Raw genomic sequence first — 20,994 nt, 5'->3', positions numbered from 1 at the left:
CTCCGAGTTTCATTAGCATCTGAAGGAAGATGTCTATATTTAGTGAGAGAATTTGTTCACCTCTCAAAACAATTGGGATTTATTCAGCGCTGGTCTGAAAGTGCAAAAGCTGGCTGCCATTGGTGCAGAGGCAATCAGGCATTCCTTTCCCCGGTATGTCAGAGGCAGAATATTCTTCACTGCTTTTGAGAACAGCTGATGCCAGTGTCAGGCCGATCACATAGCGCAGGCTGTCTGCGGGAGCGATAGATTTACATGGGCTGGGTCTGCAGCATCTGCAACTTCAATCAGACCTCTGGCCACACCCGTGCCGCTGCCGCTGTTGCTCTGTAGCCCTCCTGCCCTGACAGCCCCAGCTCTGCCGTCGGATGTGTAAGCATGCTCGCGGGTGAACACTTGAATGAGACCAAAGTCGACCTCGGTGAGGGGCAAGGGGAGCCAGATCAAAGTGTTCAGGTGCCCAAGGGGCAGCCCTCGTCGCTGGAAGACCGGGACCCCAGAGGCATCAATGCCCACTTAAAGGTAAAAGGCTCTTACCCCGTATCGTAAGCAACGTTCAGGCAGAGCTGAAACGTTTCAATCAACAGAGTGCAGGACCCTTGCAGAAACCTGGAGCAGATGACTGTATGTTTACAAAACAAAACCCCTCTGCATGGCTTGTCAATGAAGGGTGCATTTTCTGAAACCCCACCTCCCGCCCCCAGTTGTGGTCTATTTTTAACAGAAGCAAAATCGAGCACAGAGCTTCATCCAGCTCATCCAGGTCCTCCCTCTTGCCTGGGCACCATGTTTCATATTGAACATTTCCGACATCTCTCCAGTTGATCTCTGAGCCTAGTCCTCTCATTGTGCCTTGCAACTAAAATAACAATTCACTGGACAATTGTCCTTTGCTCACTGGGGAGGGCAGAAGAGGTTTGGCAGGAGCTCCACCCAGCATCAACAATTTGGTGCTGTCATTCAGTGACACAGTCCATATTGTGTGCAGGAAACAATCCATAAAGACCCACTCAATGCAATCGTTTATGTATGCAGCCAGATACTGCACTTTAAATCCCCTTGTGGAGTTATGGAGGAAGGGTTTTGGCAATCAGGTGTCAGTTTGTAGGACCAAGGTGAATGGGAAGTAGCCAATCACTGTGCTGTGACTCAGTGGGACCTGCCCGGGTAAGATCTGAGGTCCCAGTCTCGTTTTAGGTCTGAGCACAAAAGGCAAGGCTGACCTTGCACTGCAGGGCCAAAGGGAGACGTTGTCTTTCCGATGAGATGTGAACATGTTTTGGGGCAGGAGGAAGCTGAATCATTTTTGCAGCTAGGACCAGAGGGTGGTGAGCCTGTGGAATTCACTACCACAGGAAGTGGTTCTGGCCAAAACATTTTGTGTTCTCAAGGAGAGGTCTTACTGCTAAAGGGATATGGAAAGTTGGCAGAATAAGTATATGGTGCTAAATGATCATCCATAATCATATTGAATGCTGGAGCAGGCTTGAGGGGTTGAATGGCCTACTCAAACTTCTATGTTTTTATGTTTCTATGTTTTACAGAGATTTTTGAGTTTGTATTTCTAAAACTTGTGTCTATGAGATTCATGTTATGAGGTATTTCATACAATGAGCATGATAAAGTTGCCCTTATCAACTCCAGGTTTATAAGTCTTTCATTTAATTAAAATCAGATCGGAAAATAAGATTAAACCACCCCACAATGAGGTGAGACTCAGGAATTCCCACCCTTTAAATCATTTATGCCATCAACTTCTATTTCCACCTTGAGAAACAGCCTCAAAAGCTCTCTAATAAATTTATCTGAGTCTTCCATCCCTATTCTTGTATAGGGCTCCTTCCTCTACTGTGAAGTTGCTTACTCCATGAAAGGGATTAAACAAAGTGCTAAGGTAGTGAGGCAGAGCAGTGTAGTGGGTATGTCACTATGAGGGTCATCGTGAGGACTGGTTTTATAATCCAGAGAGTTTCAGTTCAAACCTCATTGGAGGATTGTTCTCCACAAATAACCCCATATTCAATGATCTGATAGTCCAGCCCATCAGTGCAAAGGACAAGACTGAAATATTTGCATTCATTTGCAGCCAGGAGTGCTGGGTGGATGATCTGTTTCAGCCTCCTCCTGAGATCACAGAATCATAGATGCCAGTCTTCAGTGAATTCGATTCACTCCCAGGGATATCAAGGAACGCCTGAAGGCCCCAGATATTGGAAAGACCATGGGGCCCCGGCAACATTCATTGAGTCACAGAAGCCTACAGTGTAGATGGAGGCCATTTGTCCCATCGTATCTGCACCAGCTCTTCAAATAAGCATCATTACCTAGTGCCAATCTCCTGCTTTCTCCCGAGATCTTTGCATATTACTTTTGTTCAAATAATCATCCAACCCTCTTGAATGCCTCAATTTGATCTGCCTCCACCACACTTCTCGGCATTGTATTCCATATTTCAACTACTAACCAACTGACAACATTTTTTCCCACATCACCCTTGCTTCATTTGCACACTGTTTTAAAGCTATTCTCCCTTATATTGTTTGTTTGAACAGGTGGGAAATATTTCTCCCTAAGTACTCTGGGTGGCACGGTGGCTCAGTGGCTAGCACTGCTGCCTTACAGTGCCAGAGACCTGGGTTTGATTCCAGCCTTAATGACTGTCTGTATGGAATTGGCATTTTCTCCCTGTGTTCGCCTCCTGGTGCTCTGGTTTCCTCCCACAGTCCAAAGATGTGGAGATTGGGTGGATTGGCTATGGGAAATACAAGTTTATAGGTCTGAGTAGAATGTACTTTGGAGATGTGTGTGACTCAATGGGCTGAATGGCCTGCTTCCACACTGTAGTAATACTGTGATATTCTGCCTAGTCCATTCATTATTTTTGAAAATCTCAATCAGTACCCCTCCTAGCCTTCTGCTCTCCAAGGAGAATGGACCCAAGTTTATCAATTTGTCCTCAGAGCTGAAGTTTCTCATCCTTGGAACCATGCTTGCAAACTGCTCCTATACTTTTTCCAATGCGTTAACATCCTTGTTACAATATGGTGCCCACAACTGTACACAAAACTCAAACTGAGGTCTTATCTGGCAATAGTACTCCAGAACTAACCACGCCCCTGTTTAGCTATTCCAGGAGCCCTAGCAAAACTGGAGTCAATAGGAATTGGGCGAAAACGCTACACTGGTTGGAGTTATAAGTCGCACAAAATAAAGTGGCTGGAGATCAATCATCACAGACTCAGGCAATGGCCATCTCAACAAGAGCAAATCTAACTCGATGTTAAATAGCATTACGATCGCTGAATCCTCCACTAACAACATCCAAGCAATGGGCAATAAATGCTGGTGCAGCCAGCAATGCCTACATCTAATGAGTATAATAAAAATATTCAGGAGTGGGATGGAATACTGTCCACTTGCCTGGATGCTCCAATGACACTCAAGAAGCTTGATGTCCTCCAGGATAAAGCCTGCTGGATTGTCATCCTATCCATCAACAACATTCACTCCCTTCACCAGCAAGGCACTGTGGTAGCGGTATGTACCATCTGCAAGGTTCACTACAGTAAGTCACCAACTGCAGATTCCAAATTTGCAACTTCTACCATGCAGAAGGACAGGGCAGCAGAAACATCAGAACACGACCATCTTAAAGAACCATTTCCAAGGCATTCACCATCCTGACTTGGAAGTATATCATTGTTCCTTAAATGTTGTTGGGTCAAAATCCTGGAACTCCCTCGCTAATGGCACTGTGACCTGAAACTGAACTGGATTAGATATTATAAGTAGTGTAGAGACAAGAGCAGTTCAGAGGCTAGAGATTCTGCAGCATGTAACTGACCGCCTGACTCCCCAAACCTCGTGCATCATTTACAAGAAACATGTCTCATCGCTCCAAGCCACCCTCCATCCTGACTTGGAAACGTGTCACATCCCTTTACTGTTGCAGGGGGAGGGCTAAGCAGAGGTTTTTTTTAAAGTTCCCAGAACAAGTAAAAGGACAAAGGATGAGAAAAGGCTCAGAAATCTAACTTCAGGCACAGCAGTTAAGGGGACACCTATGAGGAGGGTTACAGTCAATGCAGGGTGTTGTACTTAAATGTACACAGTGTACGAAACAAGGTGATAGTACACATTGAAATTGATGTTGATGTTTGGGGTATCACAGATACATAGCTGAAAGGGGATCAAGGCTGCGAAATAAATATCCAAGGGTATACATTCTATGGAAAGGACAGACCGATGGACAGAGAAGGTGGACTTGTTAGTAAGAAATGAATTTAAATCGATTACAGGGAGTGATATAGAGTCAGAAAGTGTAGAATCTACGTGTGTCGACTTGAGGAACCGTGAAGCAATAAGATGCTGCTGTACAGGCCTCCTAGCAGTAGTTAGGATGTTGGGCAGAAACGAATCAAGAGATAGAAAAGGCATGTAAGAAAGGCACTATTATGATAATCATGGGGACCTTCTATATACAGGGGGACTGGAAAAATCAACTAGGAGAAAATGAGCACTGCTGGAGATAAGAGTCAAGAGTTGAGGTGCTGGAAAAGCACCGCAGGTCAGGCAGCATCAGAGGAGCAGGACAATCAACGTTTCGGGCATAAGCCCTTCATCAGGAAACACTACATCATTCCTGATGAAGGGCTTATGCCTGAAAAATTGAATCTCCTGCTCCTTGGATGCTGCCTGACTTGCTGTGCTTTTCCAGCACTACACTCTCGACTGGGAAAATCTGGTTGGTAGTGGATCCCAAGAAAAGGAATTTATGGAATGTCTGCATGATGGTTTCTTTGGAGCAGCTTGTGGCGGAGCTCACTAGGGAATAGGCAGTTCTGGATTTGGTGATGTGTAATGAGGCAGAGTTAATTGGGAGGTTAAGGTGAAGGAACCAATAGGGGGCAGTGACCATAATATGAGAGAACTCATCCTGCAGTTTCAGAGGGAGAAGCTGAAGATGTAATTGTATTACAATTGAGGAAAGGTAAGTACAAAGACATGAGGGAGGAGTTGGCCAGAGTTGATTGGAAGGGGACCCGAGCAGGGAAGGCGTTGAAGCAGCAATGGCAGGAGTTTTTTTGGGGTAATTTGGGAGGCACAAGAGAAATTCTTCCCAAGGAAGAAGGAAACATATAAAGGGGAGGTTGAGGCAACCGTGGCTGACAAGGGAAAGGAGGATCGGCATATAAGCAAAAGATAAAGGATACAGTGTGATGAAGATCAGTGGGAAGCCTTTAAGAACCAGCAGACAATAGCTAACAAAGCAATAAGGGGGAAGAAGATGAAATATGAGGGTAAGCTAGCCAGTAATATAAAAAGAAGATTGCATGAATATTTTTAGATTTATAAAAGTTAAGAGAAAGGCAAGAGTGGACATTAGACTGCCAAAATATGATTTGATTTGATATAATTTGTTATTGTCACAAAGATCTAAGTACAGAGGAACCTCAAATATCAGATTATCTGGCAAGACCGTAAGGTGTCGATGCTTGGCTAAACAATGTTATCTGGCCTTCGATTATGCGGAATTCGACTAACCGAACGAAATACACCCCGCCTGTGTCCTTCGGATAATTGAGGTTCCTCTGTAGAGTTAAAAACTTTGTTTTACATTCAGTATTGGCAGATCATAGGGTGATTGACCAGAGCGAGGAATACAAGGTCACGGTTGCAAAGGAGGTGCGCAAAAAGCAAGATCAATCTTAGATGAGGCTGGAGAAGTAGTAATAGGGGACAAAGAAATGGCAGAGGAACTGAATAGGTATTTTGCATCAGTCTTCATGTTGGAAGATAACAGCAGCATACCAGAACTTCAAGACAGTCAGCGAGCAGAGGTGATCCAGTGGCCATCACTAAGGAGAAGGTGCTGTGGAAGCTGAAAGGTCTAAAGGTGGATAAATCACCCAGACCAGATGGACTACACCCCAGAGTTCCAAAGGGGATAGTTCAGGACATCCTAGAGGCATCAGCGATGATCTTTCAGGAATCATTGGAGTTAAGGAGGGTCCCAGAGAACTAGAAAACGTGTAATATAACACCCCTGTTTAAAAAAGGGCAGGAAGTAGAAGACAAGACGTTATAGATTGGTTAGCTTGACATCAGTTGGTAAGATTTTCGCACCCATTATTAAGGATGAGATTGAGGAATACTTGTAAGTGCATAGTAAAATAGTGCTGAGTCAGCAAAGCTTTGTCAAGGGGAGGTCATGCCTGAATAATCTGTTAGAATTCTTCGAGGAGGTAATGAGCAAGTTAGACAAATGAGCAAGGAGCCAGTGGATGTGAGTTATTTGGATTTCCATAAGGCCTTTGACGCTGTGCCGCACAGGAGGCTGCTAAATAAAATAAGAACCCATGGTGCTCAGAGCAAGGTACTGGCATGGATAGAGGATTAGCTGACTGGCAGAAGGCAGAGAGTAGGGCTAAGGTTGGTCTTTTTCATGATGGCAGCCAGTGACTAGTGGAGTTCCATAGGAGTCAGTGTTGAGACCGCAACTATTCACATTATATAGTCACGATCTGGATGAAGGAACTGCAGGCATTGTTGCTAAGTTTGTGGATGAAACAAAGGAAGGTGGAGGACCAGGTAGTGTTGGGGAGGTGGGGAGGCTGCAGAAGGACTTAAACAGGTGAGGAGAGTTGACAAAGAAGTGACAGATGGAACACAGTGTGGGCAGGTGTGAGGTACATGAGGTTATGTACGTTGGCAGGAAGAATAGAAATGTGGGCTAGTTTCTAACTGGGGAAAGGCTTCAGAAATCTGAAGCATAAAGTGACTTGGTAGTCCTAGTTCAGGATTCTTTTACTGTTAGGAGGCTTGTACATAATTCCCAACAGAATCTTTTTTTACTTCACATTTCCTCAACTCTACCCTCTCCTCTAACATACAGGTTAGGCAGTTAGGAAGGTAAATGTAATATTACCATTCATTTCAAGTGGGCTAGAATCCAAGAGCAGAGATGTATTGCTGAGGCTGTTTCAGGTTCTAGTCAGACTGTATTTTGATTATTTTTTTAGCAGTTTTGGGCTCCGAATCTAAAGAAGGATGTACTGGCATTGGAGGGTGTCCAGAGTAGGTTTACAAGAATGATCCCAGGGATGAAAGGCTTGTTATATGAGGAGCAGTTAAGGACTCTAGGTGTATACTCAATGGAGTTCAGAAGAACGAGGGGGAATCTGATTAAAACCTATAGAATACTGAGAGCTCTGGATAGAGTAGATATGGAAAAGATATTTCCATTGGTAGGAGAGACTAGGGCCTGAGGGCACAGTCTCAGAGTTTACAGCTGAGTTTAGGAGGAATTTCTTCAGTCAGAGAGTGGTTAATCTGTGGAATGCATTGACACAGAGGGCTGTGGAGGCCAAGTCATTGAATGTATTTAAGACAGAGATAGATAGGTTCTTGATTGGTAAGGGGATCAAGGGTTATGAGGAGAGGCAGGTGAATGAGATTGAGAAACACATTAGTCATGATTGAGTGGTAGAGTAGACTTGATGAGTTCAATGGCCAAATTTTGGTCTTATGGTTTATGGTCTTAAATCCCACCATAATAGCATTATGGATCCACTTGTACTAAATAGACTGTAGTGTTCAGGAAAACAGCTCACACCACCTTCTCAAGTGTAACTACTGATGGGTAAGTGCTGGCCCAGCCAGCAATGCCTTCAATCATGGTTATATAAAAATAAATCAGGAGTGTGATATCAAACTCCCCACTTGCCTGGATGGATGCAGATCTGATAACACTCAAGAAGCTTGACGCCATCCACATCAAACCAGGTCACTTGATTGGCACCACATCCACCACCTTCAACATTCCCTCCCTTAACCACTAAGGCATTGTGGTAGCAGTGTGTACCATCTACAAGAAACACTACACCACAGTAACTCACCAACGCTCCTCCAACACTTCCTTCCAAACTTGCAATCTTTACTATGCAGAATGATAAGGGCAGCTGATACATGGGAACACTGCAACTTCCCCTCCCAGCCACCCGCCATCTTGATGTGTGGAAATATATCACCATTCCCTCACTGCTGCTGGATCAAAATCCTGGATCTTGCTTCCTAATGGAATTGTAGGTGTCCTTCCACCTTAAGTACTGCAGCAGTTTAAGAAGGCAGCTCACCACTATATTCTCAAGCTCATTTAGGGATGTGCAATTAATGCTGGCCTAGCTAGTGACTGCCATATTCCACGAATGAATAAAAACTCTGTATTTAACCCTTCTCACTCCTACTGCACCTTACAAAAAGTGAACAGAAATGCTTTCTGCTTGGGAGATAGAAAATACCATCAAAGCAGTGACACATGCCAAAACACTGTGGGGTTTTGTCCAGCATTTGGAATTACAGCAGCATTTTGCCCATTCCCTCTAAGCAGAATATTGAGTCTTTCCACCCAGAGCATACAGAAAGTCGAAGACTTGAGGTGGAAGTTGGTTTTGGTGATACTACAGGATGGGTACATAACAGGCTGGCGTGACATTTCTCTGCATGCTATTTTAATACAGCAGCAAAGCATGTATTTTAAATGGGGTAATGCTTCCCTCGAAAATAGCAGACCCTGGAATGCCATCTGAGCACATTAGCAGCAAATGATAATTTATGGATTGGTCGTGATACATTCCCGTGGGTGAATGGAAGCTCACCATGTAATCAGTGCTATAGCTTTGGAAGGACAGTTCATGCTGTAGCCTCTTGCATGGGATTCCATGACATTACACATGGCACAAGAACAATGTTTTTGGCTCAATCAGTCCAAGATAGTGTTTATATTGCACTCCTCTCCTCTTACCTTTTCTCACTTTTATCTGCCTTCATAAACCTTGATTCCCCTCTCTCTTAATTGTTTGCCAAACTTCCCCTTAAGTGCATCTGTACTATTCTCTTCAATTACTCCCAGTGTTAGTGATTTCCACATTCTTTTCACTTTTCAGGTTCATTTTGAATTTCTGATTGGGTTTTCTGGTGACTGGCCTGTATTTATGACCTTTCAGTTGTGACCTGGAAGTCTTGGGACATGGTGATACCTCTTAGTCAGAAACTTTGGGTTCAAGACCCCTTTAGAACTTGATGATATATTTTGAATGTGGCCAACTATTTGATTGTCAGCCTACACATCCTTCTAATATACTGACAGCAAACAGTATCCTGGTCAGACGTATTTGGTGTGCAGTGATATTCCTTGAAGATGTAAGCAAGTACACTATCTAGCTAAAACACTATAAGAGGGAAGGAGATGAAAGAAGTTATGGTGTCTCCCACAGAAAGATATGGTCATTGTCAGAATTTTCAGAATCTTAAAGACCACCCTAATCCAATCACTCCTTTCCTGATAAACTTACTCACACGTTCTGGTGCCATCCTTATTAATCATCGCTCCACCCTTCCAATGCCTCCACACCCTTTTCTTAATAACACAACAGCTCACGTTCATGTAACACATTTACTGACTTAAAAATGTCCCAATCTCACAAAAGATTAAGGTAAAATACTTGCTCACCAAAGAAGATGATACTCAAAGTGGTGGCTGAATCTTTAGTCATGAGTTGCAGGGGTTAAGATGATGAGGCTAAAGGGTTAATGGAGGGAATATGAGAGTGTTAGATTTTGATAAATAGCCAATGCTTGGGCAAACGAACGGGCAATATACAAAAGAGCCATGACCAGAGGGAACAGAGAGGCTGAAAGGGGTGTCGGCATGGAATAGGTTAGTAGATAAGGAAATCTTCAGATGGATTGAAATACAAGAATTGAAATGTTACTTTGAAGTATTGGGAAATTGGAAGCTAATGCAGATCAGAGAATGTGGGAGGGATCAGTGGAATGAGATTTGGTGCAAAGCGATGATCCGAAGAGTTTTGGATAAATTGTGGTTCCATGAGGGTGAAGGATGCAATACAGTCAAGGATGAATATTAGGTGTTGAAAATAGAGATATAAAAGATGTGCATGAAGATTACAATGTTAACTGGAAGGGTGTAAGTAAACAATATTAATGAGATGGATATAGGCAGTGTTGGTGTTAGGGAGCACATGGGGTCAGGAAAAAAACTGCACAGATTAGCCCTCTACCTGGGTTAGCCCTATACTGAGGGGGGGGGGGGGGGGGGGAGGAGGGCGGGAGGGTTTAGAAGAATGAGAGGTGATCTTATTGTAATAGATCCTGTGACTACTTGACAGGGTGGATTCTGAGAGGTTGTTTCTCCTGGAGGAAGAACAACAACTAGGGGACACATTTAACCATAGGGAATCTCCCATTTAAGACTGAGGTGAGGAGAAATGCTGTTCTCTCAGAGGGTCATTGGTCTGTGGATCCCAGAAAACAGCTGAGTTTGCTCACTGAATTTCTTCAAGGCTGGAACAAAATAGATTTTTGAGAGGCAAGGGATTTCAGGGTTTTGGCATGCAGGCAGGAAAGTGGAGGTGAGACCACAACCAGATCAATCGTGATTTTATTGAATAAAGGAGTAGATTTGAAGGACTAAATGGTGTATTCCTTCTCTGAGGCCCTATATTCTTAAGGTCTGGTCAAGATAATATCATGAGAGTACGGACAGCAATAATGTGGGAGAAGATTTGAATCAGTGACAAGTGCCTGAATGGAAGGTATATTTCTACCTTGCTATAGGTAGATCCTCAATGAACCCTGCTTTATTTTTGTTTCTTTACAGGTAAACTTTGAAGATGTGATTGCAGAGCCTGATTCGGTGCATAGTTTTGACAAAGTCTGGATTTGGAGTGATGCATTGTTTGAAGTATCTAAGTTATGGTGCTATCGAATCATCTCACTTATATTTGCTGTGCCAGTGTCTTTAATCTCTGGACTCATTTTCGCTCTTTTAAGCTGCCTGCATATCTGGTGAGTGTAAATCAAAATTGAATGTTGTCAGTGTGACATTTTACATTTTCCCATTCAACAGCTGCAAATATTGAGCACAGATTCAACTCTGCAAATTTACTTATGGGCACCTTCCATTTCCTTCCCCTCCTGTTCTGAAGGTGTTGACTTCTGATGGAGAGTGAAGTAGGCAGTGAGTTAACAGTATGAATTCTCCTGAGGATGTAGTACAGAGTGGGTCCTTTGCAATTCTGAGAGAGTGTGGCCCTCAGCTGGGGCAGGGCTGACTGTAGAGAGGTTAGGTGCCGGCGCATTGCTGCAAGCGTGGAGCGGAGGATCTTGAAGGAGAACTGTTGCTGGTGTTTTTGAATCTGTAGTCTATACTGTTTGTCCTGTTCGGGTCTGAACTCAGCTGGTTTATAGGTGGTCCGGAGTCCGTGTGGGATGAGTTGGTTACGGAGGCAGGCACTGAGGAAGCAAATGTGGCTGTGGTAGCAAGTTTGTTTCACGACATGGTTGAAGAGCTTCAGGGCAGAGGAAATGACCTGGGAGTTGCAGTGGGAGAGGGACTCCCTGAGATTCTTGTAGAGAGTGGAGGAAAACTTCTTCAAGGCAGGCATCCTTGCAAGAGGATTCGCAGTAGGGTTAAAATCAACAAGGTAAAAACAATGACTGCGGATGTTGGAAACTAAATACTGGATTAGTGGTGCTGGAAGAGCACAGCAGTTCAGGCAGCATCCAACGAACAGCGAAATCGATGTTTCGGGCAAAAGCCCTTAATCAGGAACAAAGGCAGTGAGCCTGAAGCGTGGAGAGATAAGCTAGAGGAGGGTGGGGGGGGGTGGGGAGAGAGTAGCATAGAGTACAATAGGTGAGTGGGGGAGCGGATGAAGGTGATAGGTCAGGGAGGAGAGGGTGGAGTGGATAGGTGGAAAAGAAGATAGGCAGGTAGGACAAGTCCGGACAAGTTATGGGGACAGTTACTGAGCTGGAAGTTTAGAACTAGGGTGAGGTGGGGGAAGGGGAAATGAGGAAACTGTTGAAGTCCACATTGATGCCCTGGGGTTGAAGTGTTCCGAGGCGGAAGATGAGGCATTCTTCCTCCGGGCGTCTGGTGGTGAGGGAGTGGCGGTGAAGGAGGCCCAGGACCTCCATGTCCTCGGCAGAGTGGGAGGGGGAGTTGAAATGTTGGGCCACGGGGCGGTGTGGTTGATTGGTGGGGGTGTCCTGGAGATGTTCCCTAAAGCGCTCTGCTAGGAGGCGCCCAGTCTCCCCAATGTAGAGGAGACTGCATCGGGAGCAACGGATACAATAGATGATATTGGTGGATGTGCAGGTAAAACTTTGATGGATGTGGAAGGCTCTTTTAGGGCCTTGGATAGAGGTGAGGGAGGAGGTGTGGGCGCAGGTTTTACAGTTCCTGCGGTGGCAGGGGAAGATGCCAGGATGGGAGGGTGGGTTGTAGGGAGGCGTGGACTTGACTAGGTAGTCATGGAGGGAACAGTCTTTGCTGAAGGTGGAAAGGGGTGGGGAGGGAAATATATCCCTGGTGGTGGGGCCTTTTTGGAGGTGGCGGAAATGTCAGTGGATGATTTGGTTTATGCGAAGGTTGGTAGGGTGGAAGGTGAGCACCAGGGGCGTTCTGTCCTTGTTACGGTTGGAGGGGTGGGGTCTGAGGGCAGAGGTGCGGGATGTGGATGAGATGTGTTGGAGGGCATCTTTAACCACGTGGGTAGGGAAATTGAGGTCTCTAAAGAAGGAGGCCATCTGGTGTGTTCTGTGGTGGAACTGGTCCTCCTGGGAGCAGATACGGCGGAGGCAGAGGAATTGGGAATACGGGATGGCATTTTTGCAAAAGGTCGGGTGGAAAGAGGTGTAATCCAGGTAGCTGTGGGAGTCGGTGGGTTTGTAAAAAATTTCAGTGTCAAGTGGGTCGTCATTAATGGAGATGGAGAGGTCCAGGAAGGGGAGGGAGGTGTCAGAGATGGTCCAGGTAAATTTAAGGTCGGGGTGGAATGTGTTGGTGAAGTTGATGAATTGCTCAACCTCCTCGCGGGAGCACGAGGTGGCGCTGATGCAGTCATCAATGTAGCGGAGGAAGAGGTGGGGAGTGGTGCCGGTGTAATTACAGAAGATCAACTGCTCTACGTAGCCAACAAAGAGACAGGCATAGCTGGGGCCCATACGTGTGCCCATGGCTACCCCTTCGGTCTGGAGGAAGTGGGAGGATTCAAAGGAGAAATTGTTCAGGGTGAGGACCAGTTCGGCCTACTGTCAGGTAGCCATTCCCCCCCATAAGAGTTTTGGCACTGAGCATCACAGTAATGATCTGCAATAACATAGCACCCTTGACACATTTCACTGCCCCACTCTCTCCTTTTCATAAAATCTTTCTCTTCATTTAATACATATTTTGATATATGATTGACCATTCCGTCACCATACTCTCAGACAGTGCAATCTGCATCCTAACAACTTCCTGCATGAGAAAGAGTTTCCTGATGGTGTTGTTCGTTCTTCCGTGGATTAATTTAAACTGGTGTCCTCTGGTCACAAACTCACCGCCAGTTTCTCTTTATCTACTCTGTCTAGAGTCATTATAATCTATCAAAGGTACTCGATTCTGTTAAATCAACAATTGAACATCATTACCCCCACATCTCTTGATAGGGCTAGTGAATGGTGATAACTCCACCTCTGGACCAGGAGGCATCAGTTTAAGTCTTCCAGAGGTGTGTCATAATATATCTGAACAGGTTGATTAAAAATATGTGCCATCCTCACTTTGTACGTGAGCTGCTATGTCTACATCCCTTAATAGGGCTGTTGCAGCACAGTTGGAGTGTTCCTCCCTCTGAGCCAGGAGGCCCAGGTTCAAATCCCATTTGCTCCAGAAGTGTGTCATAACAGCCTGATTAGCAAGCATCTTCTCCTTGATACTTGAACTAAATTTTAAAAATCTCTCTTGACTTCGCATTTACTGCTCCGTAGGGGTGAGAGTTCCAAATCTCTATGACCTTCTGCCTGAAAAAGTACTTCATAATTTCTCTCCCGAATTCATCCATTTCTCCAAACCATGTCTGTTCACCTTTAATTCTTTACCTCTTAGGAAATTGGTCTATTTAAAACGAAGTATCCCATAGCATTATTGAATGTCAGGTCCATCCCTATAATTTAATTGATCTTGATGAGGTTGGTCATGGTCACCGTAATCAGGGAAGGAGGAACAGCAAAATCAGACAGGGTTCCCAGTCATGGGCAGGGAATCTCCCTGGATAGTCTTGCTGTTGTACATGAAAGTGCAAAGGATGGTATTTACAGACAATGAGGAGAGAAATAGAGAGAATTCCACTTCCACACAGTCAAGATCACTGCAATCTCATGTCACCAAAACAGTTGGTTATAGATGAAAAATAATTTCAACTATTTAGCTAGTAGGAGATGAACTACTAATTACTCCAACAGGATCAGCACTTATAAGGCCATAGCTTGTTAATTGCTTCTTTGCTTTTTGTTTAAGAGTCACATTGTAAGGACAATGGGTAAGATAATCTAAAGTTGCTATTGTCCCAGAGGACCATAGGGCTGCCCTGTCATTAAAGAGGGATGCCTAGTGATGGTTTAACCTGAAGATCACTAAGCCTCAGGTGAATTGAGAAATGCAACCTTCATGATAACCTCATATCCAGCTTTAAATTGACAAGTGGCAAGTAATATTCACACCACACAAGTGTCAGGTAATGACGATTTCCAATAAGGGAAAATCTGGATCCTTAATATTCAATGGTATTACTATCACTGAATTCCCTTCTATCAACATCCTGGAGTTACCACTGACCAAAAACTGAATTGGTTTAGCCATTTAAATACTGTGGCTACAAGAGCAGGGACTAACAATCTTGCAGTGAGTAACTCACCTCCTATCACCCCAAAGCCTGTCCACCATCTGCAAGGCACAGATTAGAAATGTGATAGAATATTCCCCATTTGCTAAATGAGCGCAGCTTCAATAAGCATTACACCATCCAGGATAAAGCAGCTTGCTTGATTGGTACCCTGTCCACAAACATTCATTCCCTCTGCAGTGTACCATCCACACAATGCACTCAGAAATTCATGACAAAATTCCCCAGAAATTAACCTGAGGTAGCACCTTCCAAATCCATGACCACTTCCATCTAGAAGGACAAAGGACATGGGAACACCACCATCTGTAAGTTCCCCTCCAAGCCACTCTCCATCTTGACTTGAAAATATGTTGCCGTTCTTTCGCTGTCATTGGGTCAAAATCCTCAAAGTCCCTCCTTAACAGAATTGTGGGTGTAGCTACAGCACATGGAATGCAGCAGTTCGAGAAGGCAAATCGCCATCACTTTCCTTCATCCTCACCACCACCACCACCACCACAGACAATGGATGCTAGCCTGACCAATGATTCTCACATCCAATGAATGGATATTATAAAAAAAATGATATGGTAGTTGAAAAGATGTTTCCTCTTGTGAGTGAGTTCAAAACTAAGAGACATAAACATAAGTTAGATGTTAATAAATCCATTATGAAGGTCAGGCGTATCCTCTTTATCATAGACTGGATTTAGTAAGTTCCTTCACTGACATGAAATGACATCCATTAGGTGGCCTTGCTTCACTTAACCATTCAAAGTGTGTGAAATTTTATGGGATGGGTCAGGCATCAGGAGGCCCCACCTACATTGGGCCTATTGAGGTCCTTAGCTGGACAATTGATGGCAGCCTAAGGGCCTCGTCACACCACTGCCCAGAATTCTACCCCTGCCAGGGGATGCCATATGATATGGGAAGCTTTAGCTAAGCAGGCTGGTGTCAGGCAAAGTGTTAACCTCTCAGTCTCCTCCCCTGTTGTTGTTTCCCCTGAGCAATCATTCCCCGGCCTCTTAAAACCTTCGATCCCATTGCCCCACTCATGCTCCTGACCTCTTGAAGAGCTGTCTGATTCTGGATTTAACTGGCTTCCTCAGTGCTGAAGACTGCCTGTAGTTCCAGCAGTGGCCACTGAAGCTGGATGGTGCTACAACCACCGTGGAGTTGCTGGCCATCTAATTGGCTGGCATAAGGGCTCCACAAGGGCTTACTCGTGAGATAGCAGAAGTCTTGCCTCAAGGCAAATCACACTGCTCCCCACACTGCATTTCTACACAGTATCACAGGGAAGTTCTGAATGACATGGGGGTCACTTGGAAGTGGGAACTGTACTGGCCTGTATAATGTAACCCAATGGTCAGCTAAGGGAGTGGCTGGGGTGGAAGCATGGCACTATCAAAAGGAAGCTAGACATATTCATTAGGGAGAAGTGATAGAAACGTACACTGAAGGGTTGGATGAGGTATCGTAGGAGATTGATGTGAAGGATAAATGTCAGCGCAGACTAACTGGGGAAAATGATCAGTTTCTGTTGTTGTAAATTTTTCATCATATGCAAAATCGGTACAGGATCACACATAAGGGCTTAGAGTTCTGTATATTTTAGATTAGAGTGGTGCTGGAAAAGCACAGCAGTTCAGGCAGCATCCGAGGATCAGGAAAATCGATGTTTCAGGTAAAAGCCCTTCATCAGGAATAGACACAGAGTGCCTGAAGGGTGGAGAGATAAATGAGAGGAGGGTGGGGGTGGGGAGAAAGTAGCATAGAGTACAATAGGTGAGTGGGGGTGGGGATGGAGGTGATAGGTCAGGGAGGAGGGTGGAGTGGATAGGTGGGAAGGAAGATAGGCAGGTAGGACAGGTCATGGGGACAGTGCTGAACTGGAAGTTTGGAGCTGGGGTGAGGTGGGGAAGGGGAAATGAGGAAACTGGTTCCAGATGCTCAAAGGCCTTCATTCAACTGGCACTGTCAGTTCAAAATGTTAAGATTCATCTTAATTCATCTACTTCATGTCCACTGCCCCACCCCCAGCAATGACCACTCTAAGTCCCATCTTCCATATGAACTCCCCTACCCTGTGTCCATGGCCACTCCCTCCACCTGGCTATCTCATGTAGGCTGTCTACTTCTACTGTGTCAATGGGATATGGTAATCTTGATGCAATTCACTGTCACTCACATCCCCCATCCCACCATGCTCAACCATGATTCCTTCTAATGTCCCTTCCTGCAAAAATGTCTGCCCTAGGTCACTTGGAACAGATGGACCAAATAAGTGACTGTTCTATCTTTCTGCCCTCTGGTAAACAACCTGTAAAGTGCAGATAATTTCTGTCTTCTGTCCACCACTACAAACTGCTTTCCTGTCTCCTCTACTCTCATCCCCCAATAACTAGTGTGTGACATTCACCTTTCGTTTTTGTCATTAAAATTGAGGCCATCCAATCAGTTACCTCAGCCACTTCCATCCTTTCCCTTTCTGACTAAACCAAGCTTCCTTTTAATTTCTCTGAGCCCAGCCTGATCTTGCGCCCTTCTCTCAATCCGCTCTTATCTGCCCTCTGGAATCCCATGAGTTCACCTTGTTCATGTGACTCATCTTCAGCTCTCTCAATCCTATCCACTAAATAGTTGACCAGGCAATTGCCCTCCCTTGCCTCTCATGGTTATTATCTCCCATCCTGTGATGTACTTCCTCCTTCAATTCCAATGTCATCTCACCTCCCTCAAGAACCCCATCCTTAACCTCTCTCTGTCTCTGAAAATTTACTGCCCTGTGTTCAATCGTCTTTCCCTACTCAAAGTCTCTGAAATGTGCTATTTGCCTGTGTTTCCTGGATCTCCCTGTTTGAATCCCTCCCACTTAGATTTCACAGGAGTGTTATCGAACAGAATTAGATACCATGACACATAAGGGAACATAAGGGAGGTGGGACACAGGGCTAGACACCATGGTTTTGAGATTGAAAGCCATTTTTAGAACCTGCATGTGTCAAAATGCTTCAATGCTGTCACTCAAAATGGCACTGTCAATTCATGATATCATCATTTCTTGGGATTTCAATGTACATTTCAACTCACTCTGCCTCCTCTCCTTAGTGTTCACTGCCCTCTGATCCTACTCTAATGGTCAAAGGGATGGATTTTGAGGCGGTGCTTGAGATAATGGTGTGAAAGAGTACCTTGGCACATTGTGTGCTTCAGTGCCATTTGAATCTCCAATTTAAAATTGGAGATTCTAAAGAGGCGAGAATTGGAGGACAGCACAGGGCAGATGACTGGAGGAAATTCCTGAGTTAGAGTGGGGCTAATTGGAAGCAGAGGCGAGCACATTGTGTGATTGAGAACTTGATAAGCTATTCTTTCTCAAACTTCTGGGTCTATTTATAGCCCTCTTCTAGCAGGAAACATAACAGCCAATTTGTGCACATCCCATAAACAGCATTGTGATAATGTCCCGATAAGTGGATTAGTAATGTAGATTGAGAGATAAATCTTGCTCAGTATTGTCATCGTATTTGACCCTGAGATTAGCTTCTGACTCGATATCACCTCTATCTCCCAAATCAGGGACTGTTCTTACCTCAGGTTATTTGCTGCTGAAACCTTCATCCATGTTTTTGCTCCCTTTAAACTGTACTATTTTACTCTCAGATAGTCCCCTGGCTTCCACCCTCCAGACACTTTGTATCCCAACAATTATCAAATTCTGTTTGTCCCTCACCTCTGTGGTCACTGACATTCAGTGTTCAGCAATGTCTCAAATATCAAACTCACATCCTTATCTTCAAATCCCTCTATTGCATAAACCTCCCTATCTGTATAACTTCCTTCAGCTGTACAACCACCTGAGATCTCCAGCCCGGTCCTGCACTCATCCCCGAATTGAATCACTCCACTATTGGCAGCCATGCCTCAGTTGCCCAGAAATTCTGGAATTCCCTCCTTAAAAAAAACTTTGCTGCTTGACACCTCTCTCTCTCTTCCTATTTCAAGGCTGTTTCACTTACATTTGATCACATCATTTGATCAGTGATGTGGCATGACATCAATTCTTCTTTGATAATATCTTGAAGGGTAACTCACTACATAAGAGATATATAACCGAGAAAGGTTAAAAATCACACAACCGCAGGTTAGAGTCCAACAGGTTTATTTGGAAGCACTAGCTTTCGGAGCACTGCTCCTTTGTCAGGTGAATGAAGGAGCAGCACTTCGAAAGTGAGTGCTTCCAAATAAACCTGTTGGACTATAACCTGGTGTTGTGTGATTTTTAACTTTGTCCACCCCATCCAACATCGGCTCCTCCACATTATAACTGAAAACTCCCTCAGTTTCGTTTTGTTTTATTCATTTTATGGGATGCTGGCCAGCCAGCATTGATTGCCCGTCCCCAGTTGACTTTGAGAAGGTGGTGGTGAGCTGCTTCTTGAACCTCTGCAGCCCACCTGCTGTAGGTTGATCCACAATGCCGCCAGGGAGGGAATTCCAGGACTTTGACCTAGCGACAGTGAAGGAACGCCAATATATTTCCGAGTCAGAACGGTGAGTGGCTTGGAGGGGAATATGAAGGTGGTGATGTTCCCATATTGCTGGTGCCCTTGTCCTTCTAGATGGAAGTTGGTTTAGAAGGTGCTGTCTGAGGATCTTTGGTGAATTTCTGCAGTGCATCTTGTAGATAGTACATACTACTGCTACTGAGTGTTGGTGGTGGAGGGAGTGGACTTTTGAGGATGTAGTACCAATCAAGTGGGCTGCTTTGTCCTGGATGGTGTCAAGCATCTTGAGTGATTGTTGGGGTTGCACTCATCCAGGCAAGTGGGGAATATTCTAGCACATTCCTAACTTGTGCCTTGTAGATGTTGGACAGTTTTTGGAGAGTCAGGAGGTGAGTTCCTCGCCACAGTATTCCTAGCCTCTGACCTGCTGTTGTAGCCATTGCATTTATGCGGTGAGTCCCGATGAGTTTCTGATCAATGATAACTCCCAGGATGTTGATAGTGGGGATTCAGTGATGGTAACACCATTGAATGTCAAGGGGCGATGGTTAGATTGTCTCTTATTGGCGATGGTCATAGCCTGGCATTTGCGTGCCACGAATGGTACTTCTGAGGAAGGGTCCCAAAACACTAACTCTGATTTCTCTCCACAGATACTGCCAGACCTGCTGAGCTTTTTCAGCAATTTCTATCCTTATTACTGTAAATTGTTGCTATAATGAACACAAGTCGTTAATATTCTGATGATAATATTGGCATTTTGTCACTACTTTCCAGGTGTGTCATGCCCTGTATCAAGAACTTCATGATGAACATGCCTTCCATTCAGACCATCTGGGGGAGTATTGTGGACCTGATCATTTCCCCTTGCTGTGAGAGTATGGGGAGATGTTTCAGTGGCATCAACCTACACATTTCCCGCGATTAAAATTCCACCTCATTGCGAGTAGCTGGATCCAATTGATTTAACAATCTGGATACTACATCAGCATTCTGACCACAGTGCCATCGCTGTACAGGAACTCGTACAGAGCTGTAAATTCAAAGCCGTGACTTCTTTCGAACAGGTGCACAATACGCAAACTGGGTCAGCCATTTTAAAGTGCTCGGTTTCCATGGCAGCTTTGAAATTCTTTTGTATTAACTGCTGCAAATGTTATTGCAGGCAAAGCTGGAATAAATATTAAGGAATGCGTCCAGCTGTATCATAAGTCATTGTATGTTCTGAAATAAACTCAAAAGTGCGCTTGTTAAGTTGTGATTTTTATTTTGAGTGGAAATCTGCAGCAGCTCTCAACCCTGTTCAACCAGAGTTCCTTTAATGCTTGCTGTTGTTTTGGATTAAGTAACTATCTATAACTTTTTAATGTCCTTAAAGCTTCTCAGGGAGTAACCTCAAACCCATTGGCTGCTTTAAATACTGTAATAGTATCCCAGCTGTCGGGCGCCTGGCTGTTTATGGAAGCATCTAGCGATATTTTTAAGTGATCCCTTTCAACTCTGTACTACTCTGCTGGTAAAGGTAGCCATTTTCATCCATCTGAGCCAGGAACGGTGGAATGGGCATCTACCCACGCTGTATGATTCTTTAGTTCAATTGTTTTTAATAAATAGTGGTTCTTGCTTTTTACCCTGAACCATGTTTTGTTTTCCTTTGAAGCTTCTAATTGTTCACTTTTATAAGATCACCTACAGTCATACAGCACAGAAACAGACCCTTTGGTCCAAACCGTGGATACAATCCA

At 44.6% G+C, this 20,994-nt stretch overlaps 1 protein-coding gene across 1 annotated transcript; it reads left to right on the top strand.

Moving 5' to 3' along the window:
* The first annotated feature begins 223 nt into the window (after positions 1-223).
* Positions 224-20,503, top strand: LOC140483886 (caveolin-2-like). The gene is made up of 3 exons (XM_072582678.1): positions 224-522; positions 10,682-10,869; positions 20,027-20,503. Exons 1-3 carry the CDS (start codon positions 379-381, stop codon positions 20,175-20,177), a joined length of 483 nt encoding a protein of 160 aa, XP_072438779.1. The 5' UTR covers positions 224-378; the 3' UTR covers positions 20,178-20,503.
* Positions 20,504-20,994: the final 491 nt, after the last annotated feature.

Source organism: Chiloscyllium punctatum, chromosome 12 (genome assembly GCF_047496795.1).
Source record: "Chiloscyllium punctatum isolate Juve2018m chromosome 12, sChiPun1.3, whole genome shotgun sequence".
Lineage (NCBI taxonomy): Eukaryota > Metazoa > Chordata > Chondrichthyes > Orectolobiformes > Hemiscylliidae > Chiloscyllium > Chiloscyllium punctatum.
This window is presented reverse-complemented; position numbering and strand designations above follow the sequence as displayed.

What these genes read in the sequence shown, in the direction of transcription:
- LOC140483886 (XM_072582678.1), top strand. Translation starts at nt 379, where the DNA reads ATGCTCGCGGGTGAACACTTGAATGAGACCAAAGTCGACCTCGGTGAG. An exon ending in GCATCAATGCCCACTTAAAG is followed by an intron (nt 523 to 10,681) that starts GTAAAAGGCTCT and finishes GTTTCTTTACAG; the next exon opens with GTAAACTTTGAAGATGTGAT. An exon ending in TTAAGCTGCCTGCATATCTG is followed by an intron (nt 10,870 to 20,026) that starts GTGAGTGTAAAT and finishes ACTACTTTCCAG; the next exon opens with GTGTGTCATGCCCTGTATCA.